The 25,789-nt window shown below is 33.1% G+C and overlaps 3 protein-coding genes across 3 annotated transcripts; all 3 read left to right on the plus strand.

Moving 5' to 3' along the window:
• Window positions 1–5,808: 5,808 nt before the first annotated feature.
• SAPINGB_P000740 (uncharacterized protein) lies at window positions 5,809–9,798 on the plus strand (the record flags this gene model as incomplete). The annotated part of the gene is made up of 2 exons (XM_031995463.1): window positions 5,809–7,878; window positions 7,966–9,798. The coding sequence occupies 2 exons, from the start codon at window positions 5,809–5,811 to the stop codon at window positions 9,796–9,798; spliced, it is 3,903 nt and encodes a 1,300-aa protein (XP_031851354.1).
• A 1,786-nt stretch (window positions 9,799–11,584) lies between these two features.
• On the plus strand, window positions 11,585–14,305 carry SAPINGB_P000741 (uncharacterized protein; the record flags this gene model as incomplete). Its single annotated transcript, XM_031995464.1, has 1 exon — window positions 11,585–14,305. The coding sequence occupies one exon, from the start codon at window positions 11,585–11,587 to the stop codon at window positions 14,303–14,305; it is 2,721 nt and encodes a 906-aa protein (XP_031851355.1).
• A 1,747-nt stretch (window positions 14,306–16,052) lies between these two features.
• On the plus strand, window positions 16,053–17,006 carry SAPINGB_P000742 (uncharacterized protein; the record flags this gene model as incomplete). Its single annotated transcript, XM_031995465.1, has 1 exon — window positions 16,053–17,006. The coding sequence occupies one exon, from the start codon at window positions 16,053–16,055 to the stop codon at window positions 17,004–17,006; it is 954 nt and encodes a 317-aa protein (XP_031851356.1).
• Window positions 17,007–25,789: the final 8,783 nt, after the last annotated feature.

Raw genomic sequence — 25,789 nt, forward strand, 5'->3', positions numbered from 1 at the left:
TTTTTTAATATATTAAAAGTGATCTACATGAAAGGCTAGGTACAAGAGAACAGAATAAGGAATTGAGAAAGAAACAATTCTTTTCCAGGTAAACTGCGTCACTATATGCTGTTTTTTAAAGAAGTTAAAAGATCAGCCCAACCGGTTGCATCTTTTGTAATTCAATTCCCAAGTAATCCAGTAAATATGGAATTCATTGCAGCTAAAAAGCCCACATGTTTTAACTAATGTTTTAAAGCAAAATATAAATAATATAAATAAAAAAAAAAGGAAAAAGAAAAAGAAAAAGAAAAAGAAGCGTAATATTTACAATATTTTTTTTAGGTTCTTGAGTCAATAATAAAAGTTTGGAAAACAGGATGATGAAGATGTTTAGTGGTAGGTGCTTTAAGACATGAATCTCTGAATTGCTCTATTCCCCACAATGTCTCTACAGGTAATAAAGAGGGAAAATAAAAAGAAAAGACACGTAGTAAAGGCTTAATTCTAGGAATCAAATGAAATGCTTCTTTTTTTTTATCAAAAAACCATTGTGCTCCATTATTTGTCAATTCATAGACGAAAGATAATTGAAGTAAAAAGAGACTTGTCTAGAGAAGGAAAAAAAAAAAAATTGGCTGTGAAAATGTTGTAAAAAAAATTCTTGGGTGTGATATGAGTAGAATTTAAAGAAAAGGATGCCAGGCACAACTTCCAGGCACCGTCAGGCACGCACCCACTGAAAGAAAAAAAAAAAGGGGGGGAGGTAAAGGTGAAAATTAAAAGGTTTTTTTTTTTTTTTTTTTTTTGGATCGATGGGAAGCTAGGCAGGCAACTTGTCACAGTGCGAATTATATGCATTTAGCTCCATTGTATCAAAAGCATCTGAGTTTATTTTAAAGATATGGTCAAGGGTGAGATGGAGATTTTCAAAAAAAAAAAAAAAAAAAATTGTAGGCTCAAAGACTTGTTGGCCACGCCCATGTGGAAGGCACGTTGGTCTGGATGCAGGAACAGCTGCAAAAAAAAAAAAAAAAATTCCAAAAAAAAAAAATAAAATAAAATAAAATCGTTGACACCCACCCACAAGCTATGTCTATGAGTTACACTAATATAAGGCTAAAAAAAAATACACACAACAAGCCCGGAAATTTGGATTTTCACCTGGGTGTTTAAGATATGGATCTTGCACGAGGAAAGAGGCGGAAGTGATGAAGAGAGAAAAAGAAAATAAAAGAAAAAAAAAAGATAAAGCAACGTATGTGGAGGAGTGGGGTGGTTTTTTTTTTTGAACCAATCGATAGCCTAATTGCAAGAGAGCAAAGAAGAGAGAAGGAGGGGAGGAAAGCGAGAAATCTTGGGAAATAGATTCATTTCAGCCTACGGCAAAGATATGAAAGCTTCTTTTTAAGAGAAATTATATTCTCTTCCGTAATAAAAAAAAATAAACCTTGAAGTGTTTGAAAAAGAACACACGTTTTTTGGTCCAGGAACCTTAGACCCAGAAACTTGCGTGCGCCTTGAATTATTTAGAAAGAATTACGGGAAGTTTCTGTTTGTTCCTACATTGTCTAGATAAATCGACCACTTCTATTAGTCTCCATAAAAAAAATGGTATGCTTTTGTATTTTTTTTTCCAATAATAACAAGCTTTACACATCATTTTTAGAATTTTTTTTTCTCCCTAATGATGTGATTTTATTTTATTGTAACTCTTTAAAAAGTTAAATTTTTAAGAGCAGTTGTGAAATGAGAAATGAATTGGTACACTGAAATCTGTCAAAGCTATTTTTACACGTAATGATATCGGATATATATCAGAAGATGACTAGGAATAGCCTTGCTTAAAGCTTCATTTGAAAGATGAAAGTCAAATGCAAAAATAAAAATAAAAAAAGATAAAAAAAGATAAAAGATAAAAAAAAACAGCGGAATTAAGCTGGATATGAAGATGAGCTGAGTGAGATGAGCAAAGTTAGGCTTTGAAAGTACTTTGCGTTTGTTTTTATCGTGCATTAAAATAATAATAATAATGAATAGATTTATTTTACTAAACACAAATAGTGATGACTTATATATATTTCATTCATGTATATGAATGAAATTCAAAAAAGAAAAAAAAAATTAAAATACTTTAAAAAGTTTGTTGTTTTCTTTTAAAGTGGAGAATACCATTTTGAGAGTGATGTTAAAAAAGACATTGATAGAATGAAGTATGAAAAAACAATTATGGCTTTTTTTTTTCTATTTTATTTTACTTTATTTAACCTCCTACTTTTTTGTGACTCTTCTTTCCCTCTTCTTCTTCTATGTTACTGCCTATTATAGACCCTTGCTCATCAGGTGTATGTAAGATATATTAAACGCTAAATCTCAAGAGTTTAGATTTCCTCATTAACGCTGTTGAAAAGTCACTCTGCCGTAGCTGTTATTTCAAGTATTAAAGCTTAAACGTACTAAAGAGAATATTAGAGATGAAGATATCATCATGCTGCACTATAAGCTTAAACTTAAGGTTTTTTTTTTATAGAGCGAGAGTGATTAGAAAAAAAAACAATTCGATTAGAAAATGATTATAACCTGGATAGTAAAGAAACCCTCAGGGGGAAATAAAAATCAAAAAATAAAATAAATTCAAAGCAACCTGTTGGAGAAGAATATATTCTACTTTTAAAATAGATTATTTGAACAGTTGATTATCCCGTATTTCTTTATAAGATCGTCATACATTTATTAGCTATATTTAGGACTGAGCGATGAGCTATTCTTTTATTTTTATTATTGCTGTATCCTGCGCTTAATTGCAACGTGCGGCGGCATGTTTTTCCTTAATCTCCAGTCAGGCATTTCTATTTTTTTTTTTTTAACAGGCACTCTTTTTTTTTTTTTTTTTTAATTTTTTTTCTTTAATTGAATTTTTATACATGTCTATACAAAGGCTTCATGATATTAAACACTTATTTTAAAGAGAAAATATAATATCTTTGACACAAGTCCTTTTTTTTCTGTTGAATTGAGTTATGAGGACTTTTATTTTTGCTTTCGAAAGCAAAAATAGAATTCTAGGATAAAACTAAAAGTGTGTGAGAAACTCAAAAATAAAAAAATCAAACCTTGTGTGTGGAGCGTGCACGCACGAGTTTACTTTAGTACTGAGTTTTTTTTTTTTTTTTTTTTTTTTTTTCCTCTTTTCTCTTAACGTTCGTTACTTTTCAAACTCGCTACAAAGCTGTTACAACCTGACATGTATGAAATGAAAGTCTTTCTAAAGAACTTGTAAGAGAATTGTTAGAGAATTTTGGAAAAGTTATTAAGCCAAGGTCATAAAAAGAATTGTATATAAAAAGACAGATTTCTCGTATGGAATATTCTTTTTAAAACGAAATGGACTTTTTTTTGGGGGGGGGGAGGGGGGGTCATTCAATCCGTCTATTCTAATTAGACCTGCCCAAATACCCAACCCTGATTATCAGTGTCCAATACCTAAAGCTGTTATGAGAGGAAAATATCCAATATATATGAAATATCTTTTTTTAACTCAAAGGCTAGATCCACTACCCGCCCTCGTTTTTTTTTATTCCCATCATATAATATACCTCTACTATGCCACTTCATACACTATTTGCCTATTCTTTCTCTTTTTTTTTTTTTTTTTTCTAATGATTTGACCCACTCTGTAAGTTTATTTTTTATAGCCTGAGTGCAGGTTACATTTTGAGAGTATAATTATTGTAAAGAGAAACAAAAAAAAAAAAAAAGAGGAATAGAAAAGCCTTTATATTTATTTTTATTTTTTGGTTTTAAAAAAAAAAAGAGAAAGATGCGCCAATGTTAGTTATAAGACAGGGTTGATCAGAATAGAATAGACCATAAATGTTTTGCTTTTTTGGCTCCAAAGGGCAACCTTCTGGTACATGAACTGGGTGTGGAGTGTTCTAGAGAATAGTGGTTGTATCATACTACATATACTATATTGTTGCTGCAACTTTTAATGTTGCTGATGATTGTGATAATAATAGCGATAGTGTTATGAATGAAAGTCTAGAATTGATTATATATATTGCACTGAAATACCTTTTAACCAGTGTTTTCCTCTTTGGAAATCTCTTTAAAAGCATATACACCCCCCGGTTCTCATGTTTGTGAATTTTTTTTTTTAGAAAAAAAAATTATTATTTTATTGATTCTTAGTAAGAAAGTTGAACCAGGAAAACATAATGCTTCATGAAAAGCATATTGCTATATGAAGTGGACTGAAATAAAGAGGGAGAAACAAAGTTTCCATGTGGAATATAATCATATCTGATTTTTTAAAAAAAATTTCTAGTTCTTGCGGCGGTGATGGTGACAATAACAATGACGATGATATTTTATGGTTGTACAAAGTGTTAATAACAAGAGAAAGAAAGTGGGTAGAATATGATTATTTTCTTCTTCTTCTTTCCTTTCTTATGATATGCGGTTATACGAGATTCGTTGGTCGGTACTGATTGCGCGAATTCGCAAAATGGAGTTTACACTACAGGGCATTTTAGCGGGGGGAAGGAAAAAAAAAAAAAAGAGCAATGCGTTTTGGAGACAAGAAAAAAAAGATTCGAATATAAACAAAAAAAAAACAAAAAAGCAAAAGAGAGTTCGCGGGGAGGGTTTTTTTTTTTTTAACGAAAAGGTTTGTTTGAACGAGAAAAGGCAAAGGAAGAGAAGAATCAAGAGAATGATGTAGTCTAGATGAGGCGGTTTTTTTTTAAAAAAAAAAAAAAAAAAAAAAAAAAAAGATAATTTGATTTACCTAGGTTTTATTCCTATAATCGAATTTTTTCTTTTACAGTTTTTACTTTCTCTTTGATATTAAAATTGATTTGCCATTTTTTTTTAAAAGATTTGAAATAAGAAAGAATTGGATATGTTTATGACTATATTAAATGAATAAAATCAATGGGGACAAAATGCCATTTTGTCATTTTACTTTTCACACACTAATATATTTATGTGAAGAATTCATATACTTCAAAAAAAAAAAAAAAAAAAAAAATACATTTCACCATCGATGGTGTTAATGATAAACTCTTAATATTTTAAATGTTTCTCAATAGCTTTAATTTTTTTTTTTTTTTCAATATTTTCTTTTTTTTTTTTTTTTTTTTTTTTTCCTTCCTTCCAAAGAAGACTTGGAAAAAAAAAAAAAAACTTAAAGTTGATTTTAAGTTTTTCTGTGATGAGAAATAAAGTTTTGGATTTTATTTTATTTTTATTTTTATTTTTTTCAACAACTTTGTTCTACTTTTTTTAAACATCAATAACACAAAATTATAAGAACCTTTTTTTATTTTATTTTATTTATTTTTGATTTGAGAGTAACAAGAAAGTATTACACCGCCCAAGAGGTCTTACAATCTTCTTCATACACATCGAGAATTAAAAAAAAAAAAAAAAAAAAAAAAAAAAAGAAGTTTAGGTTAATAATTAAAAATAATAAAATAGGTCAACTAGGTTTTAAAGAAGAGGAGAAACTTATATTTTATATATATTGAAAGAGAGAAAGAAAGAAAAAAAAAAAGTCTTGGATTGAATGTTTATATAAATATCTTTCATTTCCTCTCATTCCCCATTTCATCTTTTTTTTTTCCTTTTAATCCTCTTCTCTCTTATTATACTAAAAATCTTTTTTTTTTCTTTTAATATTGTTATCATTATAAATATATATATATATATATATATTTCTATTCAACATCGCTAAATAAATAGTTTCTATTAAGCCTAGTTAACTCACACTTTTAAAAGACATTCATTTTGTTTTCTTATATAATGCTTCCTTCAGCTTCATCTTTAATGCATCCACGGCAGACACAACAAGAACAGCAATCACCGCATCAATCTCAAGATTTGTTGTCTCTACCTCCTCCTTCGTCACAAGCTTGTATGCAATCGCCCTTGCATCAAATCCCCCAATCGTACACAATCGGTAATGGTGGGAATCTCAGGCATGGTTTTGGCGACGGCAAGAAGCTACCGCGAATCCAAGTCCCCGAGTATAGCATGTTGTCGACCCCCATATCCACGCCTAATCCGGACCAATTTGGGTATGGCCGTAATGGTAATAGCCCTCCACCATTAATTGGCAATCCGGAGGAATCGGGTGGTCTCCCAAACATGCAAAGTGCTGGCACAGGCAAGTATATAAATGGGGGGTCTTCAGGATTATTTTCCTCTGAAGGAAATAATAATAATAACAACAATAACGGGCTGTCACAATCTACAAAGCTTAACAATAGTAATATGACACTTCCAGCAACACCTTTACAAACTCCTCAAACATCAACGTCGTCTTCTTGGGCAAACATTGAACAACAGAGACGGCCAGCATCTGGTGGCCAGTCAGGCTCTGGAGAATTACAACAGCAACAACATACAGCGCATTCTGCAGAAAGTACTCCGGTGAATGGTGGTAATGGTAGTAGTATACGGACTAGTGAGACTGGCCGTGTACGACTTCCATCGCTTAAAAGTTTGGGCGATGGGTTATTAAGGCCGTCTTCTGCTTCCAATACAAGTTTACCGCCGCTGGTATTACCTGGTCGGGCAGGTTCTGCTAGTAACGAGCACAGAAGTAATGGTAACATTAGTGACATGCCACTACCACTGCGTAGTCATTCGTTTTCTGGACGCAGTGGAGGAGGACCTGTATCTCCTGGAGGGCCTCGCCAGGTAACACTGCCACCTTTGGGAGCGGTGTCTGAGAGTCCGGAACAACTTCAGTCACCGTTTCAAAGTCATAATAATAGTCCTTCGAGATTACCTCCTCCTCCACCACACCACCACCACCACCACCACCATCGTGGGTCTATCAGCGGTAGTGGTAGCAGTGACGGTCCAGGAGGTAATAATTACACACACCTTCCACCTCAGCGTCCTGTGTCGCCAATGAGTGGATCTGTAGGGTCAGCTTACGGGATGGTGACTCCACACACTCCGTCAACAGGCTCTTTTTCAGGGCAAGGGTACGGGTACCGTTCGAGACATTATTCGTACAGTGGTGCTCGTGAAGACGGAGGGTACTTTAGTGGTGCCAGTAACAATAGCAGCAGTAGCAGTTTGGTTTCTCCAATTGCAGGACATGCTCCGACTGGACCTCCTCCTCCTCCTCCTCCTCCTCCACCACACTTTGCTCAACCTTCGCCGTCAAGGTATGGGCCACCACCACCACCACCGCAAGGGTCTCAGCAGCAGCAGCAGCAGCAGCAGCATCAGCAACAGGGGTACTCGCCAAACGGGCCGGTACCTCCTCGTACACCAAAGCTTGGCCAATATAATGGGCCTTTTTATGGGCCGTCAACACCTCCACCTCTACCACCATCTCAATCGTTGCACTCGCCACACACTCAGCGCTCTTTTGGAGGTGGGTTTGCGCCGCACGCGCCACACACGCCGCAGCACCAGATTATTGGCGGACCACCACCACCACCACCTCCTCAAGGTCCATCATCATATGAAGCAACACCAAGAGGTCTTGGATTGGGAATTTTTGCACCTGTTGGAGGAATTCCAGGAGCTCCTATACAGGCGTATCCTCCTCCTCATCCTTCTCATCCTCCTCATCCTCCTCCTCATCCTCATTCTCATTCTCATTCTCATTCTCATCCCCATGGAATGTTATCTGGGGGGCCACCACCTCCACCACCTGGAGAGGTTTGTGGTAGCCATCAGCTGGTGGGTGGAGCACCACCCGTGTATCATCACCACCAGCAACAGGCACATCCCCACCAACACCATCACGCGGCGCACGGCGCACACGTGGGAGCTCAGTTTAAGACGACGCCCATGTTGGAGCTGACAGCTTCACGGGAAATTAAAAGGCGAACAAAGACTGGGTGCTTGACGTGCCGCAAACGTCGAATCAAGGTATGTTTTTTTTTTTTTAATTTTTTTTTTAATTTTTCAAGCTTAGTCCTAACTGTTTATTTTTTTTTTTTTTTTTTTTTGGTTTAGTGTGATGAACGGTTCCCCACATGCTTCAATTGCGACAAGTCCAAGCGGGTTTGCTTGTCGTATGATCCGATTTTTAAGCTCAATCAGGACCGTCGACGTCGCCGAAGTTCAGGATGGATGAAACAACAACAACAACAAAGATCTAGGAGTGAAGATGAAACAGATATTAATGAAGAAGAACTAGATCAGGACACTGAAGAAGAAGAAGAAACCACTACGCCGATACCTGTGAGCCCCCCAAGACGGATCAACAAGATGGACATTAGCAGTTTACTGGATGCTGCTGCAGTACTGGAGACTGGAGGATCACCTATGAGTCGAGGATCTAGTACTTGCAGTAGCAACAATGGGTCAGGGTCTGAGCGCAAGCGCAGTCTAAGTAATCCCGATGGTAATGCGTCGTTGAACATGTTGGCGACGAATGCGAGTTCCAAACGTCAGAAGCGAGGAGAAGAAGATGGTGGTATTATTGTTGAACGACGTCAGATGCGGTCTCAGAAACGATGGTTTGAAACTCGGCAGTGTCGGACCTGGGAAGGTGTTGAACGGTTATTTGCACATCATTTGGCAAGCCACTTGGATGCTGTATTTAATTTGGGGAATGCTCGATTTGCAGGAATTAAGGTGTTGAATCTTGCACGAAGTGCTGGGTTACCTCTGGATGGATCTGGGACTATGACAATTCCTGGCAGTAACTCTTCATCACGAGGGAATGCAGCATATTGTGCTGGAGCTGGAGCTGGTCTATCGTTTAGTGCAAATGGAGGTGGTGGTGTTGGTTGTGTTGGTGGTAACGGTAATGGGATGCCATTGGATGCTGAATCTGCGGCTGCAATGGCTGCTGCTGTGGCTGCGGCAACTGCCAGTTCGAATTGTACTGTGAGAATTGGTCAAGCACTTGCAATTCTTGAAGCAGTGCGACAGTTGGTGGGAGCAACTTGTCCTAGTGTTGATGTTGATGGTCTTGGGATTGACGAGGGGACTGTTGGCAAGCTTGAAGAGTTGCGGATATCTGGTGATTATAAGGCAGTACGAGCTGTGTGTCAGTTATTGTTTAGTTGGAGTAATGGTGTTGGTAGTGTTGGTAGTATTGGATCTCTGGGTCGACATGGTCATCATGGTCATCATGGTCATCATGGTCATCATAATCATCATAATCATCATTATAAGCAAGATGGAGCTAGAAGACAAGGTCCAGGAGAGTTTTTGGCAGTTGGTGAAGGAGATGAGAAGTTACTTGCCAAGATTCGAGTTCTTGATAGGGCTTCAAGGTTAGCTTTTGGAGAGGAAGTTGGAAATCAGGAATGCGGAGAAGAAGAAGAAAATGATGATGATGATGATGATGATGATGGGAATGGTATGGTTGATGTTTGTGTGAATGGAGTAAATGGAGTAAATGGAGTGAATGTTTTAGGGAATGATTGTGATCTTGAAGAAGAGGTTGTTTGTCTTTTGAGAGCATTGAAGCAAGGTCGTGCTGTTGATGTTGATTCAGCATGGATATTTTTACGTTATGTGACTAGTTGTGTTTCCCGTGGTCGAACTGATATTGTTGGTAGATGTGAGCTTGGTGCAGTTGCTGGGTTTGCATCTGCTGGTGAGGCCAGTTTGGAGACTGGATCTGGGGTTGCTGAGATGTTGTTATTATTTGGTGCATATTACTTTGTGATGAGAGAGGAGCAATTTTGTGGTAGTGTTGGTGGTAGTGATGGCAATAGCAATGGCAATGGAATTGTTGGTATGAGTTCCGAATTGAAAGAACTTTTAGGGTCTGGATGTATCCGATGGCCTGGCAATGTTTTACTTGTTCGGTTGGGGAGTCGGATTATTTAAAAAAAAAAAAAAAAAAAAAAAAAAAGTTTGTAAATTTAATTTTAAATTTAATTTTTATTTATTTAATTAATTTTTTTTTTTTTTAATTTTTAACTATTGTTAAATAAAGCTAAGAATAGAACACATGTTTTTTTTGTGTGATAAAAAAAAAAAAAAAAAAAAAAGGAAAAAGGAGAAGAAAGCCGTGCGTGCCAAGATATCAGGGATATTTATTTATTATTTATTTATTTATTTATTTATAAATTTTTTAAAATTTATATTTGTGTGAGTGTATGTGGTGGTCTTTTTTGATTTTTTAATTTTTTTTTTTTTGGGGGGGTGGAAGTTGTTGTGGTGATTTGAGTGCTTAGAAGGAGAGGAGGAGTGGATCTACGTTTTTTTTTGATATCGTTGTTAGTCAGCATGCACGTGATGAATGCGTAGTTAAAATAAAAAATAAATAAATAAAAATAAATTTAATTTGCCTTTTTTTTTTTTTTTTTTTTTTTTTTTTTTTTTTTTGACAACGAATGACTTGAAAATTCTTGAGTAGGTTGATAAAGATGATATTGATCAAATATATTTTTTGTAGATATATATATATATATATATATATATAAGATCAATTGATAAAGTTATAATTATATTTAATATAATAAAATAAAGAAATCTTTTTAAAAAATTGAAAACCTCCTTACTTCTTCTGATTCTGTTTGTTTGTTTTGTTTGTTTGTTTTGTTTATCTGATTATTATTATTATTATTATTATTATTTATATATATATATAAGTTTTTTTCCCTCTCATTCCAGTTGCCGCAGATGCCTTTCCATTCCCTGTGGCTGGCTACGCACTGGTTTTTTTATTATTATTATTATTTTTTTATATTATTATAATAATGAATGATCATGATCATTCATTAAGTCGATCAATCGGTCGGCATTGCTGCTTTTACTACTACTACTACTACTACTACTACTACTGCTGCTGCTGCTTTTACTGCTTCTGTTGTTGTTGGCTGCCATTTAAATAAAAAAAAAAATTTTTCTTTGAGTAGGAGGAAAAACATAAAGCCAGCAATTGGCACGTACCAACAACAACAAACACCACCATATAAATAAAATCCACACACACACCTACAAATATTTAAATATTTAAATATTTAAATATATAAATATAAAAATATATAAATAAATATACAAACAAATTCTTTTCTATTTTTAGAATTATTACATACACACACAACTATATATACAAATATACAAAAGAACCCTTATTTTTTTTTTTTTTTTTTTTTTTTTTTTTTTTTTTTTTTTTTTTACTTCCTTGGACAGATTTATTCCATTTTCCCTAACCCTCTCACAAAAAAAATAAAAAAAATAAAAACCACCACCACAAATTTTTTTTTTTTTTTTTTTTTTTTTTTTTTTTTTTCTTCTTTTTTTTTTTTTTTTTTTTTATTTTTGGTCCGCCTTTTTTTTTTTTTTTTTTTTTTTTTTTTTTTTTTTCTTTTCTAACTTTGCCAGCTGCTGCCAAATTAATCCTCACCACCTTTAAAACCTCCAATCTCAACTATCACCATCACCATCACCTCAACCACCACCACCAAAACTATTCTCTAATATTCACACACTCATTATACCCTCTTTAAAAAAAAAAAAAAAACACATACATACACATATCTCCATTTTATTAAAATATATCTTACTACTCTCAATAACTTAATTAACCTGTTTTTTTTTTTTTTTTTTTTTTTTTTTTTTTTTCTTTTTCTTCCATCTATATATCTAATCTCTCTCACTTAAAACCATGAGGACCCTCACTCCGCAGCCCCCATCTGGCTCCTCCTCTTCCTCTTCTGCAGCTGCTCCTTCTTCTTCTCAAAACCCCTTTGCCGATGATGACCAGGCTTCATCTATAAGTATCCCAGCATCTCCAAGCAATAGTAGAGCTTTAATCCCTCCACCTCCTCCACCACCGCATCGTGCAAACTCCATTGCAGCTTCCTCAAACTATACTCAAGATTCGGAAGCAACAGGACTCCCTACAAACCCCTTTCAAGATTCGGATAGCGCATCTTTTGCATCCGATTACTACTACTCAGGTAATAACCAACCTAATTCTTCTTCTTCTATCTCTGGCTTACCTTCCTCAGGACTCGGACCCGCCTCTTCCGCAGCTGGCCTGCCAATTACGGCCGCCTCTTCCTCCTCAACAACTACTCAACAATACCCTCCATCAGGCCCCTTTGATGATAAAAATAATAATAATAATAATAACAACAACAACATGGCAATAGCAACATCTGATAGAAACCTGCCACTTCCTCAACTAGCTCTCGATTCCTCTTCAAATAATGTCTCGTCAGTCTCTTCATCATCTTCCGCTTCCTCTTCTGCTGACTTTTCTAATAGCAACCAACAGTTACTCCTCAACGATCCAAACTCCCGCAGTGCAACCTACCATCATCACAATAATAATAATCAACAATACCCTGCTTCTTCTTATAGCGACATTTTACCCTCTCAACACCACCCCCATTCAAGCGCTGCTTTAGGCGCAACTGCTGCTGCCGCTGCTACAGCCGCTGCTGTTGGTTTGGGTTCTGGCATTGGTGCTGGTGCTTCCACTGCCTCAGGATCAACTCTCACAGTCCCAAACTCTTCTCTAAGACAAGACTCTGCTTCAACCCCCCTTTCAGGTCCTTCAATGTCTTCTGCTGAGTTTGACCGCTATCCTAACCGTATCTCTTCAGCAGCTCCTTCCATCGCTTCCGGATCAGGTGCTCCCCTTCTTATCCGAGATGGGTACCCTGTTTTCCATCATCACGGCCACAATGCCGATTCAAGTGCCCCAACCCTTGGCTCCGCTAATAGTGCAACAGCCATTGGCGGCCCCATCACAGGCAATATGCGAAACTCTTTTTCAAATGATTCAGCAGCCTCTTCCTTCTCCGACACGGAGTCCTACGGCGCTGGTAATCCATTCGTCGTCAACTCAGACTTTTCTCCCTTTGGCGGCTACCCGGCATCTTCTTTCCCCCTGCACATGGAGGAAAAGGAAGCTGATGATTACCTCCACAACCCAGACCCCATTTATGACGCAAAGTATGACCGCAAGTGCCATATGCTTGACAAGCGGGGCTGGGCCTCTCTCTTTGCTCTTCTCTTTTTGATTCTCGGAGCAATTTGCATCTTTGTCATTCTTCCGGCCCTTACATATACCGGTGCCACTGAGGAACACCGCGTTATTACTAAGGAAATCGAGGTCCTCACAAACTACGAGTACAACATTCTCGGCGCAATTAGAACCTCTTTGGTCGACCCAGACACACCAGAAAGTGCATACAATTATACCGCTATGGATGGCTCTTCTTGGGACTTGGTCTTTTCAGATGAATTCAACATGGAAGGCCGCACCTTTTATGATGGTGATGACCAATTCTGGACAGCCCCAGATTTCCATTATGCAGCTACTCAGGATCTTGAGTGGTATGACCCAGATGCTGTCATTACTGAAAACGGTACTCTTGTTCTTAAACTTGACGCTTTCCAAAATCATAATTTGTATTATCGTTCCGGTATGGTCCAATCTTGGAATAAGTTTTGCTTTACCCAAGGTCGTCTTGAAGTATCTGCAAAACTCCCAGGTAACGGTTCCATTCTCGGTCTTTGGCCCGGTATCTGGACCTTGGGTAACTTGGTCCGCCCAGGTTACTTGGCCACAGCTGAAGGTGTTTGGCCTTACTCTTATAATAGTTGCGATGCTGGCATTACCCCGAATCAATCCTCTACGGATGGTATCTCATACCTCAAGGGTCAGAAACTTAACGCATGTACTTGTGATGGCGCAGATCATCCCAATCAAGGCGTGGGCCGAGGTGCTCAGGAAATTGATGCATTGGAAGGTACCGTCAGTTCCACCCTTCTTGCCGGTGTTGCATCACAATCATTGCAAATTGCTCCTTATGACATTTGGTATTACCCAGACTTGAATTTTATTGAGGTTTATAATAGCACTATTTCCCAACTCAATAGCTGGAACGGTGGACCTCTCCAGCAGGCCGTGTCCATGGCTACAGCCCTTAATGCGACTTGGTACGAGTTGTCGTCAACTCCCAGATACCAGACGTATGGCTTTGAGTACCTGAATGACGATTCGGAGGGCTACATTCGATGGTTTGTTGGTTCGACGCCTGTATTTACGCTATATGCTCCTGCTCTAGGACCCAATGGTAACATTGATCAGCGTGAGATTTCCAAAGAACCTATGAGCATTATTCTTAACTTGGGTATTTCCACTTCTTGGGTGTACATTGATTGGCCCTCTCTGGTATGGCCTTCCCGTATGCGCATTGACTACGTGCGAGTGTGGCAACCCAAGGATGCAATTAATGTTGGTTGTGATCCTGATGGATACCCTACATACGATTACATTGAGAATCACAAGGATGTGTATACCAATCCCAACTATACAGTGTGGGATGATACAGTTTATGAATGGCCCAAGAATAAGTTGACAGGATGTTAATATTAGGGGGAGAGGGGGGAAAAAAAAAAAAAAAAGAAAAGCCATTGGAATGGATTTAAAAAAAATTAGGTTTAAAAAAAAAAAAATTTTAAAAACGATTATAAAAAAGATGAAAAAAAAAAATTGAATAAAAATTGAATAAAAAATGGCAAATGGATAGACGTGTTAATTATGAAAAATAATTTTTTTTGGAGGCTTTTTATTTTTTATTTTTTTTTTTTTGTATAGGACATGAAAATAACAAATGAAAAAATGAAAAAATGAAAAAATATATTTTTTTCAAAACAAAACAAACAAAAAAATATTCAAAATTGGAGGTTTTAATTTTTTGATTTTTCTGATTTTTCTGTTTATTTTTTTTTTTTGTCCAGTAACAATAACAAAATATATAATGAAAATATGTAGTATAATATATAATAATATCTTAATTGGGAGAAAAAGAAATAAAAAAAAATTTTTTAATACAGTTGAGACGTATAACAAAAAGAATACCATGGGTGGAATTACGTTGACAAAAAAAAAAAAAAACAACAACAAGAGAGGAAGGGGTGGTGGGATGGTAGGATGGTAGGATGGAAACAAATTTGGCCACGACGACAGTTTTTAAAAGGGAAGTCGAAAAAAAAAAAGGGGGGGGAGGGGGGGAGAGAGAGAGAGAGAGAAAGGATGTTGGTTGTTTATTGATTTAAATGAAATGGTGGTTGGAAAGGGAATGGAGGCTGAGAAAAAAAAAAATATTTCAAAAATAAAAAGATATATATATATATAAAAAAAAAAAAGTGGTGATTGTAGATGTTGATGATAATGTTAATATAAGAAATATAAACAGTTTGTAGCAATCCAAGAACCAAAAGATTTTCCAAAAAAAAATTAAATAAAAGGCTTAGAGAGCCAAGATCTTAGCCTTTAGATTTATTTGATTGATTGATTGATTGATTGATTGATTGATAATTAAGCGATCAAGATATAAATATATATAAAAATAAGGTCATTATTAATTTTTTTTTTTTTTTCATATAGAGTTTCCCTTTATTATTAAGATAAAAGGCATCAAGATAATAATAACAAAAAAAAAAAATTATTATTGAAAGGTGATGGTGAGAGGTTTTTTTTTTTTTTTTTTTTAAGATTTAACATAAACAACAAGATTTAAGCCCATAAGAAGTGAGACATTAAAATAATAAAATACATGACGGGTTAGGGTTTGAGGTGAAGAGGTTTTATTTTTTTAAATTCAAATGTTACAAATATGTTACAAGAAGTTGTTGTAACATAATTTATATTTCATTACAACTTAATATATAAAATGTTGCAATTACACATTGTTGCAATTAAAAGGTCATCAGACTGGCGTTGCTAATGCCTGAGCTCTGAGTGGCTCCAAGACCGATTCTTCTAGAAAAGATAAAAAAAAAAATAAAAAAAAACAACAACAACAACAACCGCTTTTGTATTAGTCATCCTTTTAATATATATATACAAATAATTCTCTAGCAAACTCTTTTTTTTTTTTTTTTTTTTTTTTTTTTTTTTTTTTGGTTATATATATATATATATAATTTTTTTTTTATACCTCAACAGCAACACTTGAAAAATAGTATTTAAAGAACCTTTGAGAACCTAGAATCTCTCATTTTTAAATTTTTTAAAAAAAAATCTATTTTTTCCCATCAACTTATCTTTAATTTATCTACCTATAATATCACAAATACCCACACTTAATTAATAAACAACCCAGAAAAACAAAATGATTTCTAGAATCGCAAGAAATACTACTACCCACTGCTCACAGGCTACAAAATCCGCAGTTACAATTCTCTCAAAACGTTCAACTGCTCGCCTACATACCTCACGCTCTACTCAACTCTCTTCTTCCTCTACCATCACATCTTCTCGCAGACCCTCTCTGCGGCCCCTTACCCGTATCCCCTCAATGCAAGCCCGTTCCATGTTTATCCAAACCACTCCTACCCCTAACGAAGACGCACTCAAATTTTTACCTTCGCAACGAATTCTTCCAGCTTCCTTCGGTACTCGCACAATGGAGTTTCTTTCAGGTAGAGATGCACATGCGTCACCTCTTGCTCGCAAACTGTTTGCCATTGATGGTGTCAAGTCTGTAATGTTGGGACCTGACTTTTTGACAGTCGAAAAGGTGGGCCGCGCCAAAGGTGATGATGCATCTTCAGGAAGTGTGGCAGCTGGTGATGAAGATCCTGCTGCTGTTTCATGGATGGTTTTAAAGCCAGAGATTTTTGCAGTTTTGACTGAACACCTGTCTGCTGGATTGCCTGTGGTTGTGGAGGGCACCCATGCAGCTGCAGATACGGCAGCAAGTGAAGATGATGATGAGGTGGTGGCTATGATTAAGGAGCTAATTGATACACGTATTAGACCAGCTATTCAAGAGGATGGTGGTGATATTGAATACCGTGGCTTTACACCAGAGGGAGTGGTACAACTTAAGCTCCAAGGCGCGTGCCGGTCGTGCGACTCGAGTTCGGTGACACTTAAAAATGGTATTGAGAGTATGCTGATGCACTATGTGGAAGAGGTTACTGGAGTTGAGCAAGTACTAGATCCTGAGGAACAGGTTGCTATTAATGAGTTTGCCAAGTTTGAAGAGAAGCTGAAGAAACAAAAGGGTAATGGTTCTGAAGAGTCTGCTGCTGGTACTTCTACTGCTCCACCTGCTCTTTAATTAATGAAAAGAAAAGAAAAGAAAAGAAAAGAAAAGAAAAAAAATTAAAGAAAAAAAAAAACCATTGATAGACGCATTGAATGAATGATGAATGAATGAAATGATATTTATTTCTATATATATAATACTTTTTGTACATTTTTTTTTTAATTTAAAAAAAAAAAATTGTTTGTTTGTTTGTTTTTATTCAAGGGTTATATGAATATGAAATTATCCACAACATCAGCATCTGCACTATCCTTCTTGTCCATACTATATACAGTGGGTCCCTATAAAGTAACGATGTGCAAACCCCACTTTTGCTACAACAGCATATTTTTTACTTTCAACGCGACAACCACTTCATCTTGAATTCCTATTTACTCAACACCAATGACTCCAGTGACTTCCAGGGTTAAACATAGTCCTCTTAAGAGAGCCAAAATTTATATGAAGTACGCAATGGGTATTTCCCAGTAGAGTATCGCATTTGAGGAGGGAGTATTCACTAGAGTCTGTTTCTGGCATCATTCGACGCTACCCTAACTAAAAAAAAAAAATGCCTCCAGTTGTGCTAGGTCAGGACGACCACCAAAGCGTTTCCGATAGGAATAAAAGGGCCATTTTCAGAGTCGTTAGGAAATATCCTTTCATTAAGACACAAGATCTTATTGTTGCCGTTGGTTTAAATCTCTCTGAACGTACTATTTTACAATGGCTCACGCGTGAGGGCATCCATCATCAACGCGCCCTCCGACGGCCATTACTAACTTCACAGATGGCAGAAAAAACGACTCAAATTTGCGAGAATGTATAAAGATGAGCCAGAAAGCTTTTGGAAGCATTGGATTTTAAGTGATGAGTCTACAATTGCTCGTGGTGATGGTGAAAAGCAGGAGTGGATTTTTTTTTGCCCAAAAGTATGTTTTATTTACATTACTATTTCTTCATCTATTAACAAAGAACAGGGACAGCGATTGGATATTTAATATGTACAACCAAAAGTCAAACTCTCACGTCATTCTCAAATATTCTGGGGTGCTATATCCTTTTTCTCTCGATCGTCTTTATGGCCGCTTCATGGAGACCCTGAATCTGCTCGCGGAAGTGTTACTAGCCACTGTATTCTCGAATGCCTCCAAGACCAACTTCCAAAAATTGCAAGGCCAGGTTCTATATTTTCTTAAGATAACGCACCTACACATAAAGCTCGAATAGTTCAGAGTTGGATGTGTGAGTGAGCCGGACAGAATGGGGTTACTTTAGTGGACTGGCCCCCCTTATTCACCTGATCTTAATCCAATTGAGAATATATATGGAAACTGCTTAAGGAAAAAGATCTGTAAAAGATTTCCGGAACTATCACTATTTACCAAAGAATAATCAGTCATTAAATATGTTACGCGAAGCAACTGTGGAAGTCTGGGAGGATTTCCATCAGGACCTCATAAATAAGCTAGTCTTATCTATGCCCCGAAGACTTCAAGCTGTAGTAGATGCAAACGGCTGGTATACAAAATATTAAGCAAATATATATATCTCTAAAGAATAAGGAACCTATATCTCAAGTTACGTACTAATTGAATTAAATTTTATAAAGAAATCTGTCTTGAAAGTAATGTAGTGAAAAAAATTTTTTTTTTTTGGTGATGTGGGTGTGTACCAAAACTATCCTTCTTGTCCATACTATATATCTTTTTCATTTTTATAATAAACTTTTAATTTTGGTTTCAACATTGCATCTCCAATATTGTGAAAATAAGTCCTGATGCAAGCTTATAAGAAACAGAGGGAGGGTCAAAAAAAAAAAAAAAAAAAAAAAAAAAAAACCCAAACCTTTCCCAACTTATTCCCACTTGTCTTCATCAAGGATCTAATTATATATATATATATATATATATATATATCTTAATTCCTCCAAACAGAGAGATAAAGATTAAAAACTCTTCCAATCCAATTAAACTGTTTAAGAGAGAGAGAAAAAAAAAGGAAGTTAATTGATTATAATTAAATATTCAAGTTTATTTTTTTTTTTTTTGACAGATGAGTTTTGGGTGGGTCAATGAAGGATGGCTCAGATGACTCAAGTAATTAATATTTCCATTAATGGAAAAAATGTTTTGTTTTGTTTTTTTTATTTTTTTAATAATTTAATTTAACTTTGTTATTTTCTAATTATATTATAATAACTAATTAGTTATTTTTTATTAATGTTAACATTTAACAAGTAAACACAATTAAATTACAAATTTTTTTATTTTTATAAAAAAATAAAATAATGTAACAAAAATTGTTTATATAATTATATATATAAATTGCTTTATTGTTAATTTAAACCTTTTTGAAAAGTTTTCCTAGCCTTTTAATTTTTTAATTTTTTTTATTTTTTAATTTTTTTATTTATTAACGAGTCTTACATAAAAATGACTAAAACCTGTCTAAATTTTTTTTCTAAATTTTTCTAATTTCTAATTTATAATATACTTCTACTTAGTAGAAAATAAAATCGCAACTTTAAACCTCCATTATTCATTAATCATTAATAAATTCAAAATAACCGATGAAGATGGAATAAAAACAATTAAAAAAACAAAAAAAAGTCACTTCTGCACTGTTCCTTTTTCATCGTTAGCTTAGAATCCCGGCCGAAGAAGGTAAAAAAATAAAAATAAAAATAAATTTAAGATTAAAAAAAAAAAAAAAAAAAAAAAAAAAAATTAAAAACGATTGATGATGATGATGATGATGGATGATGGATGATGATATGATCTCATACATATAATTATTAATAATATTATTATACTACTTACTCTAAATTAAATTATTAATAAAATTGAAATATTAATAAAAATTTTTTTTTATGCTAAAATGCGACATTGATATCTTTTAGTCTCGTTTTTTTTTTTTTTTTAACTCTATGTAGCATGTAGCATTATTAAAAAAAAAAAAAAAAAAAAATTAAAGCTTTACTAACTACCACTAAACACACTTTAGAGCATATCAAAGAATCAAAAAATCAAAAAATCAAAAATTTTTTTTTTTTTTTTTTTTTTTTTTGAATTACCCCGTTTTCTTCTTCAACTTTACTCGGCTATTTTTGATCTTTTAATTCTTAAAAATCTCTTGAAATCAATTCAAATAGGCAAATCCTTTTTTTTTTTTTTTTATTTACCTTTAACTACTAGTTTTACTCCTTTAAAGTTTTGGTTACATTCCAATGTATTCTTTTCAAGAAACTTCAATAAAACAAATTGGAACAAATTGGAACAAAAGTAACTCTTCAATTGAGCCTTTTTTTTTTTTTTTTTTCTTCTTCATTTCAATTATCTTTTAATCTTTAAATAATAATATTAATAATAACAATAAACCCTTTTCATTTTCTTAATCTAATCAAGACCCTTGAACAAACAAAAAAAAAAAAAAAAACCTCCTCTTCTTCCATCTATTCCAACTTAGCCACTTTCTTGATCAAGTCACTTGCACTTTCCAATTTCTCATTTTGTATGCCATACTTCATTACACCATTTCAACTGGACCCTTAAGGGTCATAGATAGCTTTCTACTGAACCCTTTTTTTTTTTGTTAAACCCTTATTTCAATTTCTTCCCTGAAAAAAAAAAAAAAAAAAGAAAAAAAAACTCCATATTTCTTCCTGTATTTCCCCTTTCACACCATCTTCCCCTTTCACACCCTCTTCCCCTGATCTACCACATACACACCCCCCTCCCAGTTTCATCCCATCTTGTTAATATGTCTCAATCTCTCCACTCTTCCAACACTTTTTTTTTTTTTTTTTCCCCTGATGGTTAAGATCTATTCAATATGATACATTGAAATATTCAAATCCTCAGCCCATTCTTACAGCCCTCACTTTTCCCTCAACTTTTTGACTGTTTCTCGTATTACACACACATAGTTCTCCCCCTCCTCCTCATACAAAAAAAACCCATGTAGATAGTTACACCAATCACCAAAGTAGGCATATATAAGTAAATATACATATATATGTCACCTTCTTAAACCGCCTTCGCCATTATTTTTTTTTGTCAATACGATTGTAGTAAAAGAAAAAAAATAAAATAAAATAAACTAGTTTCTTTTTTTTTTTTTTCTTCTAAAAACTCTGTTTTTGGAAAGTTTTCTTTCTTTTTTAAGAATATACTTTTTTTAGACCCTGACTTTAAAATTCTAATGTAAGCTTTGTTTACTCTTTTTAGTAACCTACTTCTCTCTCCTATTATATAAGATTAGCTAATCTAAAGCTTTTTTTTTTTTTTTTTTAGTCCCTGCGCACTAGTAAATGTACCACCGTTTAGTGACATTATCAACTTTCGATATCTAAAAAAAAAAAAAAAAAAAAAAAAAAAAAATTTAACATTTTTAGTCAAAATTACTTTTGTTCTTAGTCCGTTTTTTTTTTATTTTATTTATTTTATTTTTTTATTGCCATTATGCAATTGTCTACTTTAAATGTTTCTTTAACTTTTTATTCAATACGCCTCCCAATCATCATACTTTTTTTTTTTTTTTTTTTTTTTTTTTCAGAAAATGGTTTCTTGACTGCGCCTAACAATTCCTTTCCAAGGCTTAGCGCTTCATTAATATTTTGCTAGTCTTTCTTTAATCCCTTCACAAAAGAAACCTTTTCAATGATGTTGTTTATTTGAAGTGGCTCAAGAACAGAACCAAATGTGAGCCTTGATGATTCCATTTTCTTATTTAATTATTACTTTTTAAATAATCAACTCAATTCTTTTAAGCACGTATTTTTTTTTTAATTGCCTTCTTTAAGAATTCAATTTTTATTTTTCTTAGAGTTAATCCCTCACTTATCACCTTTTCAAACTACTTGCACTTGTCAAAAGATATTGTAACATCCACTTTGAGGATATCACACAAAAAAATGATGGATTCAAGTCTTTTTTTTTTTCGTATTTTCTTTCCCCTCCTCCAATCTAGTTTCTGATTACATTTCATTTCCCTAGTTGGTTAGCCTTTGAATGGAGAGTCTCCCCTCTAGTACTCATTTTTTTTTTTTTTTTTTTTTTTTTTAGGTCTTGGTGCAATTTTTAATTGAGAACCTTTTCTCTTATTATTTCCAAATGGCCTGTTTTCTCTTTCATGTCTCTTCACTACTCAATTAACAAAACACTCAATTTACAATAAAAATTTCCCCAAACTTAATGAAAAATATCTTTAAAAAAAATAGAATATTGATTTTTTTTTTTAACAAAAAACAAAAAACAAAAATAAGAAAAAAAAAACTTTTTTTTCTTTATCCTTACTTGGATAGCGTTTAAACGTAAATAAATATATTCTATTTTTTTTTTTTTGCCACAGCAAAAAAATGTACTCAAATATGGGTCGAGAAATTCTTTTCAAGTGGCTTTAAAGTTAAACTCACCTTAATACTACTGCGTACTTTGAATTTTTTAAAAAAAAAAAAAGAATTTGCATGCCAATATTCCTTTAACCAAGTTTGATTATTTAGCCAATTTCTTTTTACTGTTCATTCATGAACTGATCAGTTTAATTTAATCCATTTCTTTTTAAAGTCAGTCTAACTAACCTTTTTTTTTTTATTCTAAGTAGGCCTCATCATTTACCTTTTAATTTAATTACCTTTCATATCCTCACTTGGTTAGATCATCCATGACATGCAAATATCTCCAGTTTTTTTGCGTTTTAGGAAATATGTTGAGCAGTGCAATACTTTACATAAAGTGACCTCAAAAACCTAATCCTACAATAATAAACTTATTTCTTTGTATCATTTTTTTTAATTAATTTCTTTTCACTCTCTTACTTTTTTGGGATAAAATAAATTCATATATGCTATATCCGGAATTATGTTAACTCGTATTGTTGTCCAACACCTTTCCTTATCTGATTTATTTCTTCTTTTTTGGGATTGGCTAGTTTCTACACTACTTACACTAACCACTTTTCTTTTGGTTTGATTTTATTTTCTCAATTGTTTGCACCTAAATTACATTTGACCTTTTGAACTACCTAGCTTCTTGAGCCTAACTCTTTTTTTTTTTTTTTTTTTTTCCGTCAGCAATGGAGTTTAGACACATCGAAAGTACCTCCATATTTACGAGGCTTTAAATGAGACTAGTGCAATTTATTTTTAATAGTTTTAATGAATTCTATTATTATTATTAACACAATAGAAGGTTTATTTCTTCCATTCCTAAATAATAACTGTGATGCACTTCAAAGTGGCAAGTGTATACACTGTTAAACATTTTAAACAAGTTTAAAAAAATTTAAAAAAAACTTCTCGGATTAAATTCTCAAAATCAAGTTAAATATATTTATTTTCTTATAATCATCCTTGTGAGATTTTCATTTTATAACCTTCAAAGGTACATTTCTAATCTGTCTTTCCTACCCTTTTTTAAAATCAGTTTATTCACAAATGAATAATTAAATAATTTTTTTTTCAATCTCATTTCATCGCTTGCTTGTACCTGAATTTAATTAGAATTTTTTTTTTTCGTTTTTTTTTTTTTTTGAAATAACAAAAAGTACCACAACATTCTCAAGGCCTTCAGATGGAACTAATGCACTCATGTATAACCAGTTTGTGAATAAATCTCATTTCCATTTCTTTTTCAGACAGTTCGTTTTTTGTTTCCCTTTTAAATATCGGATAATTGTTTATATCAAGGCTGCAATTATTTTCTATATACTATATTAGGCATTTGAAACAAATTCAAATGCTACACGGATTAAATTGTTCAAAACAAGTTAATCTTTCAATTGCCTATTAATAATGTAAAAAACCTTTTCACTTAAAGTTTTCTAAATGTATCTTTCATCCCTTTTTATTTCTTTTTAGAACATGTCAATACCTACACTAGTTTTATTTTTTTTTAACCTCTTTTCATCGCTTGCTTGTACCTGAATTGAATTTGGGTATTTTTATTTATTATTTTTCTTTTTTTTTTTTTTTTGAGATACATAAAAGTACCTCAACATTCTCAAGGCTTTTAGATGGAACTAATGCACTTAAGTCTAACCTTTTTGATTAAATTCTATTCTCATTTATATCTCAGACGTTTTGTTTCCTGTTTCTCTCCTGAATATCGGATAATGATTTATCTCAAAGCTACAATTAAATGGTATATTAAACATTTGAAACAAACTTGAAGGCTTTCCGGATTAAATTGTTCAAATCAAGTTAATCTTTCAATTTCCTATTAATATTGTAAACTTTTTTTTTTTTTTTTTTTTTTACTTTAAGTTTTTCCAAATGTACCTTTTTCATTCGTTTCCTCCCTTTTAACATAATTCCATAGTTAGTTACACTAGGTTTATTTTTTTTTAATCTCATTTCATCGCATGCTTGCTTCTTCTACCTTAATTTCATTAGAATTTTTTTTTATGTTTTTTTTTTGAAATGCATAAAAGTTTTTCAAAAGTTCTTAAAGAATATCGTATATTAAACATTTAAAACAAATTTGAAGGCTTTACGGATTAAATTATTCAAATCAAGTTAAAATTTCAATTTCCTATTAATATTGTAAAAACTTTTTACTTAAAGTTTTCTTCTAAATGTATCCTTTTGGTTCGGTTTTTTTTTTTTTTTTTTTTTTTTTAAAAAAAATAAGTCCATGGCTTTACTAGTACTATTTTTTAAATCTCATTTCATCACTTGCTTGTACCTGAATTCAATTAGATTTTTTTTTTTTAAGATACATAAAAAGTACCTCAACATTATCAAGGCTTTTAGATGGAACTAATGCATTTAAGTCTAGCCAGCTTGAATAAATCTCATTCTTATTTCTATCACAGACGTTTTATTTCTTGTTTACCTTCTAAATATCGGATAAGGATTTATCTCAAGGGTTCCAATTATATATTCTATATAATACTAGATACTTAAAAAAAAATTCAAAAGCTATTCGGATTAACTTGTTTAAATCAAATTAAACATTCAATTTTATATTAATATTATAAAAATTTTAACTTAAAGTTTTTCAAATTATATTCAATGAGCCCATTGCTACATTTGTTTGTTTTTACCTTCATTTCATCCTTCGCTTGTACCTGAATTCAAATTGAACCTTATTCACTTAAGTACTCGATGAGCAAACTTGCTCATCAAGCTTACCCCTTTTTTTTTTTTTAAACAACTCTCTTTAAACTTAGAAAAGTATTTGAAAGCCTTAAATGGAAGTAATCCCATTTAGTTTATAATAATTTGAATTAATTTGATTCTTATTTTTCGTGGAAGTTTTGTAATTTTTTTTTCTTTCCCCCCCTGAAAATTAACAAATCAAACTTTTAAATGCTACAATTGAATATGGAATAAGACATTTGAAACAAATTTTAAGGCTGTAAACTGTTCAAATCAAGTTAAATTTTCAGTTTGTTAATTTTGTTTATATTTCTTTTTGGTTTTTAGTTTTCCAATTCATTTCACTTTGGTTTTTTTTTTTTTTTTTTTTTTCATCTTAGAATCAGTATCAGTATCATTTATTGCTACACTAGTAGTTAATAATTTTTTTTTAAACTTCATCCATCGCCTACTTGTACCTGAATTAAATTTGAACTTTTTTTTTTTAAAATTTGCTCATCGATTTGGTCTCTTTTTATTTTTCTTTTCTTTTTATTTTTCAAAATAATGTCTTTTGAAATGAAAAAGTACCTCACTATTTACAATATTTTAAATAGAACTAATGCAAACCGCCTCTCATGAACTTGAATTAATTTAATTCTTCTTCTCATCATTGAATTTTAAGCTTTTTTAACCCCTGAATATTGAATTGTCAAATCTCAAAGCAGTTATTGTA

This window comes from Magnusiomyces paraingens (genome assembly GCF_902498895.1).
Source record: "Magnusiomyces paraingens strain CBS 517.90 genome assembly, contig: contig1, whole genome shotgun sequence".
Taxonomy (NCBI): domain Eukaryota; kingdom Fungi; phylum Ascomycota; class Dipodascomycetes; order Dipodascales; family Dipodascaceae; genus Magnusiomyces; species Magnusiomyces paraingens.